Here is an 11,534-nt window from a genome sequence, read left to right as displayed (position 1 = left end):
TATTATCTCATACTTTTTGAAATATATGTTGTTTATTTGGAAGTAATGACCGGTGTTTGTTTAAACTGTTTAAACAGTTTTGCTTGAAAACCGGTTTAACTACTGAAAAATATGTGCTTGTACAAATAATAAGTGTTTTGTGTTATGTTAAAAAACCTCCACACTTTAAATGTTACATATGTTTTTATCTGATAAAATTTATGTAGTTTTGTTTGGGGTTGTGAAAGAAATTAAGCTAAGAGTTTCCTTCTAAAAAATTTTCTTTTAATTTTATGTTTTTTTTTTCTGAAGCAAAGACACATCGGACTATCCGCTGAATCCACCGAAGGGAATCGAGCCTCTGATTTTAGCGTTATAAATCCGTAGACTTACCGCTGTACTAGCGGGGACTTAATTTTTATAAAGATGCAGCTCTCAGAAGGACAGGAATTTTCTACTTGAACAGTTAAATAAAATAAATGTTGAGATTTTTAATTAAATGTTTAAGAGATGTTTTGTTTGTTTAGCATAAGCCTATATGCAGTCTTTCCACCAGGGAGAACTGAACCATGAATTTTAGTGTTGTAAGTCTATAAACTAAGCGCTGACAAACTAAAACCAAAAAGCCAAGTTCTTATTTTATACAAACCTGTATTGTTCGTAAAGTGTTTTAATACATCTCTTCATAAACATAATCATTAGCAACTCGTAAGAAATAATGCAAACACATTAGGTAATGGTGTTTATCTGTAGTAATAATCTAATACAAAGTTATTACAAAATGATTTGAGTTAGTCGAGGACAAACGTAATTAATAACATTTTGTTAGCTGACCTTTCTACCACTAAGTTAATTCACTCGCTTATGTTATTAAAAAAACAACAACATACATTACTATTGTTTGGTTCATTTGTTTTTGTTCTTTGTGATGTTCAAATCTTTTCCGTTTTCCGTATAACTAAATAGACAAAGCCACATATTTTTTGTACTTAGGATTATGTATATGATCTGCTATAGCTTTGTTAAGTGTAAATGTTTACGCAAATCTATAGAACACTTGTCTTTAAAGAAGAATATCGATATTTTTGAAAGAGATTGAAACATGATTACACTTCCATAGGATTTAATGACGTATTTCTATTGTTTATTGTCTTTTCAACATCGCCCGTTCATAGCGTTTCCATCACGGCTAAGTGACAGTAATTTAATTTTTGAATGAAGAACAAAATCGAATACATTTAAGCTAAGAAACTGGAACTTTTTGGATTAATAAAAATGCACTACGTTATAAATATCTATATGTTAGGAGAAGTGAGGTAAGACAGCCCCTTTGATAAAACATTGTCATCAATTATGAAGCGCTACCATAAGAGCTATTATATATAATAATAATTCGGGTGCCACCCTGCATAACCACCTGGTGGAAGAGAGCCAACGTAAATGACCAAATAAATACTTCAGTCTTTAAATTTGTGAACAGTTTCGGTCTAAGGTAACACATCGGCTTTCTTTATGTTACCAGGTAGATTTTTGGGGAATCTCATTTTGCTGATTAGGAATTATAAACAGATAAACATGCAATTAAAGAAACATAGGACCAACTCACTAATTTAGGTGGTTAATTTAAGTCATTTAAATGTGGCATTTATATTACATTTTTTTTATGAATTAGATATGGACCATATTACTCCATCTTGGGAGTTTATATTATCCAAACATACAGGTAAAATGGCCCCAATGTACAAGAGGTGCATGTTTAAATATCCAAACTAACCATTTATAACCATCCATTTGATCTAACTAAAAATAATATTTATAATGAAATAGGATTAATTTAAAAAATTATAATTTTCACCACATTAGTAATAATTGATGAAACCCGTCATCAAAATTAAAGGGACTATCTTATCTTCCTTCCTCCTTCTCATTATTCCAAAAGCATCACTGCTTTAAAACTCGTTCACGTATCAGAAGCTTATTTTAATTTTTCTAAACACATGTGCTTTTCAACAGTTAATTTTATTTGTCTGAATCATACGATATTTTCAGTTTTTCATTGTTCTGAATAACACGTAATTAGGCTTGTTTGTTTTGAATTTCGCGCAAAGCTACTCGAGGGCTATCTGCGCTAGCCGTCCCTAATTTAGCAGTGCAAGACTGGAGGGAAGGCAGCTAGTCATCACCACCCACTGCTAACTCTTGGGCTACTCTTTTACCAACGAATAGTAGAATTGACCGTTACATTATAACGCCCTTACTGCTGAAAGGGCGAGCATGTTTGGTGTGACAGGGATTCGAACCTGTGACCCTCAAATTACTGGTCAAACGTCCTAACCACTTGGCCATGCTGGGCTCGTACATTAGGACAACGCATTTTCATTGCTCTAAAAGGTCTGCATTTTCAAAAGTTTTCGTTGTTCTGAAACAAATATACATGATAATAGTTTCCTTTCGTTATCGTAGATTATAATTACTTGTTAATAACTGCATTTCATTACTCTGACGCCAACAATTACGTTTCATTGTTTAAAAAAAATATGTAAACTTTGCCAAATTAAATACAAATAGAATAATATAAACATTTTCCTTATTAAATGTGAAATTTTAACTCTCTGAGGTACCAGTTTGTTGTTGCAAATCAACCTTGAATTTATAGACTGAGCAACCAAATATTAGGCCATGACAAACGTTAATAAAAAATCATTAAAACGCCAATTTCCCTTCAACTAAGTTATTATTTTTAAAGAAAATATTTCGCGCTTTCTGAACATTCTTTGAGGGTTTTCTTTATTTTATTTGAGGTATTTCCACAACAAAAACCAAACCACGAATTATGGCGTTAAAATAAACTTTTTCTTAACAAAGTGGCCCGGCATGGCCAGATAGATTAAGGCGTTCGACTCGTAATCTGAGGGTCGCGGGTTCGAAACACGGTCGCACTAAACATGCTCGCCCTTTCAGCCGTGAAGGCGTTATAATGTGATAGTCAATCCCACTATTCGTTGATAAAAGAGTAGCCCAAGAGTTGGCAGTGGGTGTTGATGACTAGCTGTCTTCCCTCTAGTCTTACACTACCAAATTAGGAACGGCTAACGCAAATAACCCTCGTGTAGCTTCGGGCAAAATTTGAAAACAAACAAACTGTTGATTTTCATCAGCACAGTTGGTAGTATGATACGTAAAAAGAGTAGCTCAAGAGGTGATGACTAGCTGTTTTCCCTCTAGTCTTACACTATGAAATTAGGAACGGCTAGCGCAGATAACCCTCGTGTAGCTTTGCGCGAAATTCAAAAACAAACAAACAAACCTTATCAGTTGATAATGGCGGAGATATGTGTGTTTTCTTATAGCAAAGCCACATAGGGCTATCTGCTGAGCCCACTGAAGGGAATCGAACCCCTGATTTTAGCGTTGTAAATCCGAAGACTTACCGCTGTACTAGCGAGGGCACGACGGACATATAGACACATTTTCTTCTTTATTTGTTGGGTAATTATGATAAACACTGCAATGCTGAGGTATGCTGTTTATTGAGTGCTTCTCTACTTTTTAAAAGGGCCTGACATGGCCAAGCGCGTAAGGCGTGCGACTCGTAATCCGAGGGTCGCGGGTTCGCGCCCGCGTCGCGCTAAACATGCTCGCCCTCCCAGCCGTGGGGGTGTATAGTGGTCAATCCCACTATTCGTTGGTAAAAGAGTAGCCCAAGAGTTGGCGGTGGGTGGTGATGCCTAGCTGCCTTCCCTCTAGTCTTACACTGCTAAATTAGGGACGGCTAGCACAGATAGCCCTCGAGTAGCTTTGTGCGAAATTTCAAAACAAACAAACAAAACTTTTTAAAAGGTTCACGTTACTGCTCGAAAAGAACTAATTTCTCTGTATTGCTTTCTTTCAGGTAAAAGTAAACGAAATTAGCATTGAAAACACGGTTGTTGTTCTAATTTATTCCAAAGATTTTTCTTAAGTAGAAAGCTACGCAATGATATACAACCCCAAAATTTATCATTATAAGTCCTCAAGCTTACTTTGAGCCAGCAATGAACCACAGCTCCATTCAAAAAAGCAAAGCGGTTGTTTTTATTTAAGTAATTCGGCGATTTCTGAATCAATATTATAACTCGTCTGTCTTAACAATAACGATAAACAAACCTAACAATATCGTTTTCTACGACATTTTAAAATAAATTTCTAAACTTGACACCAGGATTTCTTTCACTGATTTTTCCGAATTTACTTGACGTCATATCACGTAATCCTCTAATTGAAACACACAACGCAGTATTTCAGTTGGTTGAGTCAAATCATTACATTCAGTGGCCGCTTTATTAGGTACACCTGTTCTTTAACACAAATAACCAAACATCGATTCTTGTGGCTGCAACTCAATATGTAAAGCATGCAGATATTGTCAAGAAGTTCAGTTGTTGGTTCGACCAAGCATTAGAATGGGGAGATGCGTGATCTAAGCCACTTTGACCGTGGGATAATTCTTGATACCAGACGTGGTGATTCCAGCATCTCAGAAACTGTCGACCTCCTGGGATTTTCACACACTACAGTCTCTAGAGTTTACAGAGAATGGTGCGAAAAACAAACAAACAAAAGAACATCCATTAAGCGGAAATTCTGTGGGTGAAAAGATCTTGTTAAGAGAGAGGTCAGAAAAGAATGGCAGGACTCGTTCAAGCTGACAAGATCATTAATATTCAAACACCCGCTCTTTACAACAGTGATGTAGAGAAGGGCATTTCTGAACGCAAATGTCGAACCTTGAAGTATATGAGATACAACAGCAGAAGACCATGCTAGGTTCCACTCCTGTCAACTAAAAACGGAAAGATGATGCTACAGTGGGCATGAAATCATCAAAACTGGACGATCGAAAATTGGGAAAACGTTGCCTGCTCTGACGAATCTTGATTTCTGCTGCGATATGCAGATGGTAGGGTCAGAATTTGACGTAAACAGCATGAATCCGTGGATCCATCCTGCATTGTTTCAATGGTACAGGCTACTGGTGGTGGTGTAATGGCGTGGATAATGTTTTCTTGGCACACATTAGACCCCTTAATATCAATTGAGCATCATTTGAATGCCACAGCGTACCTCAACATTGTTGCCGACCATGTGCATCCCTTTATGACCACAACCTACCCGTTTCAAAATGGCTACTTCCTGCAGGATAATCCAAAAGGTTACAAAGCATGCGTCATCTCAAGCTGGTTCCACGAACATGACAGTAACTTCATTGTACTCTAATGGCCTGAATAGTCTCCAGATTTCAATCCAATAGAGCACTTTTAGAATGAGGTGAAACGGGAGGTTAGGAGCATGAATGTGTGGCTGACAAATCTGTAGGAACTGCATGATGCTTCAAGTCAACATGTACCAAAATCCCTAAGGAATGTTTTCAGCATCTTGTTGAATCCATCTCGCTCAGAACTTAGGCCCTTCTGGAGGCAAAAGGAGACCCTACCCGGAATTAGTTAGTTGTACCTAATAAAGTGGCCACTTAGTGTATATAACACATTAGAAATAAATGACTGATTTACCGGTTACTTGCCCTAAAATGAGTAAGTAAATTTCAGTAATATTTTTCTCAAAATTCTATTAGCATATTTATATCCATCCTTTATGTGGCAGTTCTGATAAATTTTGATCTCTTTATTATACATCTAGGAAGATATTTGCCGCACTTGGAAAAATTAAAATAATCAAACACCCATGGAGCAATATTTACATGAACTTTTATTGAATTTCATCTAATACAACGAATCACAATCCTTGGTCTAAGCAACTTCTGAGGAAACATTTAACAGCATTGAACATTCTGAGGGTATACTTCAAGAAAATATTTGACTTTAAGATATAATTTGTTTTATATTATCACATTATTTAAGTTATATTAATCTTAACAATGAAGCTTCTAAAATACATGAAAATGCATTACGTGAACAGCACGTCACATATAACATAAGGTATTCAAAGATTATCATTAAAATTCATCAAATGATATCTCATGATTTATTTTTCTTACAGCGAGGTTAAAAGTTATATGAAGAGTTAATTTCATTATAATCATTTGTTTAAGAATTGTTATATTATTGTGTCTACGTGTTTTACCTTACATATTATTTATAACAAGTTTATCTTGCGAACAGTCTTAAGACAGTGTGATGTCAGAAATGCTTAATTTTGCGATAGTTCAAACCATTATAAATGTCATAATGTAAAAAAAAAAATTCAAATACAATTAATGCGTGTGGTGAATGTGTTTTATACGTAAAAGAGAGAAAAAGAACATTTTATGTAAGTTCTCAATGATTTAGTTTGCACCAGTAATAGTATTATGTCTCATGAGACTGTAAATTTTAGTTAAAATAACAAACTAGACATCTCATTAGACGGAATTTTCATAAACATAAAGGAAGATACCAGATTAGCTAAAACATTAGTTTGTAAATGTACTGACAAATGTAAGGCATTGTACTGGTTTTTAGAGTTTTCCTTACCAACATTTAGTTTCATTCCTCTTTACTTTTTATGGTTCTGAAAATACAAACCTTCATCAGTTACCATGGAGTGAACTGAGAATAAATTAAATACAGCCGCTCATCAGTTACCATATCTTGCTCTGATAATCATCAAGTACAGTCGTTCATCTGTTATCATAAATTGCTCTGATAATAATAAAATACAACCTTCTTCAATTAAGACGGAATGTTCTCAGAATAATTAAATTTAAAGTGATGCTTTGAATTTACTTCATGTTAATGGTTTTTATACGTATTTTCTTACCGTTATACATCAGGCGCCCGAAGGACAGGCAGCAACACTGCTAAAGTCCCACGTAACTCTTATAATGAGTTGATCTTGTATCCAAAGCGTGTTTGTATTTTCAAGATTCTGGTGGGTGAACTCTCGTGTTAAATTATTAAGAAGGTAACTGATAGCAGTATTACCACCCGTTCTATAAACCTATATAGGTTATCTAAAAATAAAGAACACTATTTAGTCAAATGCTTGCAGTGATAAGTCCATTACGTCAGCTAGGCTACCAGATATACAATCATGCACGGTACCACGTCTACGTGTGAAGGGTTACCATGCACACACATGTACATACACACGCGCAAATACAGAGTTACCAGACCTATATATGCATAATTATCATGCACACACATAAATATATAACGTTATTACACACACACACACACACACAAGTGCAGAGTTACCAGAGTTTCACGTGCATAGTCACGAAATTCACATGCACATGTAAGGTTGCCAGGCATACATACTCACGTTCAAGGTACCATGCATATATGTATAAGCAACATTACCAGACATCATGACAGTTATCGGGTAGAATCAAACCAAAACGACGTGAGAAATCAAATACAGCTTATATTAATATCCAATAGGTGAGTTTCTATTTAGCTTTCTTCTGTTGTGATTAAAGATATAAGGGAATTTTGTATTGTACGAGTTTCTAGTAATACTTGTATGGTGAATCTGGAAAATGTAAAAAATGATGTCATTTAGGCTAAACTTTCTCTGTGTTAGTCTTTCTGTTTGCAGAAATAAACTAAGACATCGTGAAGATGAAAACTCACTGTTTTAACGAGAAATTGGAAATTTTATATCTCAGTAACTTATAATTAACCTAATGAGGTTCTTTTGTGTCACAACTCTATTGTTCCTCTTCTGGGTTCGAGGCACGTGTAAAGGGGGCGCTGACGTTTGAAGTAAAGATTACTATGCCAATTGGTTCGAATGATAGGGGACGCCTTCACAACTTGCTGTTGACGTTTCGCAGATCTGACAGGCACACGTTTCCGCCTCGTAATACTCGAAGATGCGCAATTCTGGATCGACATCCGGGTCGCAGTTCTGGAGTATAACTTTCTCTGAACGCTTGTTTTCATGCATACACACCGGATGAAAGGACTTCTTGTACGGAAACCGCCAGTCGGCAATCTACACAAACACCATTTAGGTTCTTAAACATGTCTGTAGGTATGATGTTTATAGAAACATCACTTTATGTAAGATAGTAGTGATAATTAGTTTGCACAAAATTTGTACATATGGTTTAACCGTGTAACAAACAAACACAGATAAAAGATATTATTAAACTTATCAATTTATCTTACAAAAAAGCAACCATAATGGTATGAATTACGATACCATTGTAACTAAAATGATAAAATGAAAGGTGTGCATTATACAAGCACAGCTTTAAACCAAGATTTGCAAAAAAAACATGTAAACATTTACAATGTGCGTTATGTTTAACAATACTGACCATAATTCCTGTAATTATTCTAGTAATTTCAATAGTTTGATCTTCACATTTAAAAAATATGGATAAGAAACTTTTATTACAATAGGTTATTCCTTAAGTCAAGAATATTCAATATTTCTACTGATAAGATTCACTCTAAAGCATCTTGCCGGAAATATATTCGGCAACAAGTTAGTTTTCTTAAATAAATTAGGCTGATAAACGTGAGTGAAATTGTTTTGCTACAAAACCTACCTCTCCTGAATCACAGCGACCCCAGCAAGACATTACGGTTATAGAACCCCAACACTTGCGCCCTCTGCTGTCTGTTTTTGTAGCCGTATAAGTGTATTCTCGTCTGTGACATTCCAGGGTTGTTTGAGGATTGATAATTCCGATGATAGATCTGTGGCCAGCAACAGAAGTCCCAGTGCAACTCCTGTTAGTCGTATTAACATTATGCAGATGATTCGAAACTAAAAGAAGAAAAACGGATATTTGTTTTGTTTTTAAAACATTTCACTGAGATAATATTTGGAATTTCATACAAAATATAATAAATAAACAGGCAGGAACCTGAAGCATCAAATCTTTTTATAAATACGGAAACACAGTTGATGCTGCATGATATTAAAATACGTGCAAATATCTAATGTTGCATAGCATATATGCAATGTAATATATTTCTTCACTAATTTATACAGGGCGCCCTAAAAATATGTGAATTAGTATAGACCTAAATAACGACAAGACAGTAATAGTTATGAACTTACGGTTTGTTGTGGATGAAGGAAACATATATGTAATTTCTTGCCACATAACAGGAAGTAGCCAATTCTTAATGATTTAGATGAATATAATTAATTTCACTTTACATGTGCTCCGTTTGTGACCCTCAGGATATCAAGTTGATAATCGACTTCTATCTACGTTTTGCCAGAATATCGGGCGTCACAGTAGCTATTACATTTGTGATCTGTTCACGTTCGATCCCTGTCTAATTCTCCTTTGTCATATTAACGATGTCCTTTACATAACTTCAGAGAAATAGCCCATGCTATAGATATTTTTGGCGTTAATGCTGGCCAGGGCGACAGGTCCATCTCAGTTTCTTTCTTGTGTAACTTTTTTTAATTTGTCGGTATTACTTCTTGATATAATTCTCATTCTGTGTATCTTTTCTATGTTTTCTACGATGTTATCTTTGCACTAGAATAAGCGATTTAATCTCTGCTAACCGCAGAACACCCAGTTTTCTCTGTCGTCATGTTTGTTAATGACGTATTTGGTTATCGCACACGCGTTGAACGCGATTACATTTATTATGGCAGAAACTACATTCATGCGTCATTCATTTGCAATGAACCGTAAGTGCGTACGTTTGATTTATATGTACATGTTTTGAATTTCTGATATTTCACATAATTTTGGAAACACTATGTATTTTTGCCTAAAACTAATATATCGTTGATAAACGTTTAGAACTACATTACCATATATCTCCTCACCGATATACATTTATATTTGAGTATAATATGTTTAAGTGTAACACCTTTTTGAATAATTCAAACAAGCCACGCGATAGTTTTTTGTACGAACCATGAAATTTTAAATGGAACTGTTTCATTAAGAACATATCATTTTAAATGAAATAAGCGTGCTAGTAATTAATTTATTAACATATTATCGTTAGCGTTAGCATTTCAGAAATAGGTCTGATATTACGGCAAAAAAGTTATATTTAATACTCTAGAGAAGATAAGGAGAGATAGAAACATGAAACATCTATGTACGTAACAGTTTTATCCGAAGCTCTTTGTTCAAACATTAAGATGTTTCTGTACGTATTACATTTTGTTGAAGACAGGCTTTAAGTCTTTGATGGGAATAGCTTTCTTTATTTTTAAAATTCCCACTTACTCAACATTGAAGAAGTAATTTGAAAGTAATTAAATTTAATATTACTTTTTGATGGCTCCTTCTTACTCTGTCAATTCCTGTCTATTAATTCAACAGTAGAAATCAGTGGCTCCCTCATTCTCTGTCAGTTTCTGTCAATTAACTCCACATTAGAAACCATTGTCTCTCTCACTCCGTCAATTTTGGCCCCTGATTCAACAATATAAATCAGTGGCTCCATCTCACTTTGTCAGTTTCTGTCTCTTGGCTTAACGGTATAAATAAATTACGGAACTCTCACTTTATTATTGCTTATATAGTAAAATATATTCTACAGTAAATACATTTCTTTGTCATTTACGTATTATTATTTGTTTCGGACGAGTTTCTGATTTATTATGTTGCGTACGTTAATGTATTACTATTTCAAATAACCGGATTTTTTTTTAATTTAGTAGTTAATTGAATATTAATATGTATTAAAGTTATGTTATTTGCCAACAAGTGATATATACATTTTAAACACAAATATATTTTAATATACAACTAAAAAACAATATAATTTATAATAGCAGTGATTACTAATAATTATTACAAATGATGGTTTATATACAAGAGTTTTGCAAACTATTACTGAGTCTTATATCCGGCTTAGAAATCATTGGATTTATAACGCTGATTTTTTACAGATGATAATAATTCATGTCCGCGTAGAAATTCTAATATTCGAAGTAATTCGCTGACGTTGAACTGTTTGTAATGTTCGTTTGTTTTTGAATTTCGCACAAAGCTACTCGAGCTATCTGTGCTAGCCGTCCCTAATTTAGCAGTGTAAGACTAGAGGGAACGCAGCTAGTCATCACCACCACCACCAACTCTTGGGCTACTCTTTTATCAACGAATAGTGGGATTGACCGTCACATTATAACGCCCCACGGCTGGGAGGGCGAGCATGTTTGGCGCGACAGGGATGCGAACCCGCGACCCTCAGATTACGAGTCGCACGCCTTAACACGCTTGGCCATGCCGGGCCCATTGTAATGTTCGAAATCTATAAATGTTCCTGGTCAAATTCTGTATTTTTCCGATTAATAGGCGTTAATCACAAATATGGCTTCCTAGGCCTATAGCACATTGACTGTAGCTGTCCAATAACAATAATAATACTTCCGTTTCTCGGCTAACCGCTTTTTATAGGAATCACGCGAGTCTCTAGAGCCTTCACCAAAGTTCGCCTGCAACAATACTGTCAGTCACAAGTATTACATACACACCTGGTACATTATTCTTAAGCACACAAACGTTCTACAAAATTTTGAGAACAGGCGGATCTTGCGCAATACGCAGTGAAGAATGTATGTCACATACAAAAAAG

General features: G+C 35.0%; 1 protein-coding gene across 1 annotated transcript; it reads right to left on the bottom strand.

The window, feature by feature from the left end:
* Positions 1 to 5,711: 5,711 nt before the first annotated feature.
* LOC143222884 (thyrostimulin beta-5 subunit-like) lies at positions 5,712 to 9,471 on the bottom strand. Its single transcript, XM_076450016.1, has 3 exons — positions 9,034 to 9,471; positions 8,516 to 8,736; positions 5,712 to 7,953 (listed from the first exon to the last, which is right to left on the bottom strand). The coding sequence occupies exons 1-3, from the start codon at positions 9,077 to 9,079 to the stop codon at positions 7,732 to 7,734; spliced, it is 489 nt and encodes a 162-aa protein (XP_076306131.1). The 5' UTR covers positions 9,080 to 9,471; the 3' UTR covers positions 5,712 to 7,731.
* Positions 9,472 to 11,534: the final 2,063 nt, after the last annotated feature.

Source organism: Tachypleus tridentatus, chromosome 8 (assembly GCF_004210375.1).
Source record: "Tachypleus tridentatus isolate NWPU-2018 chromosome 8, ASM421037v1, whole genome shotgun sequence".
Lineage (NCBI taxonomy): Eukaryota > Metazoa > Arthropoda > Merostomata > Xiphosura > Limulidae > Tachypleus > Tachypleus tridentatus.
The sequence above is the reverse complement of the archived record's forward strand: the minus strand, read 5'-3'. Positions and strand labels throughout refer to the sequence as shown.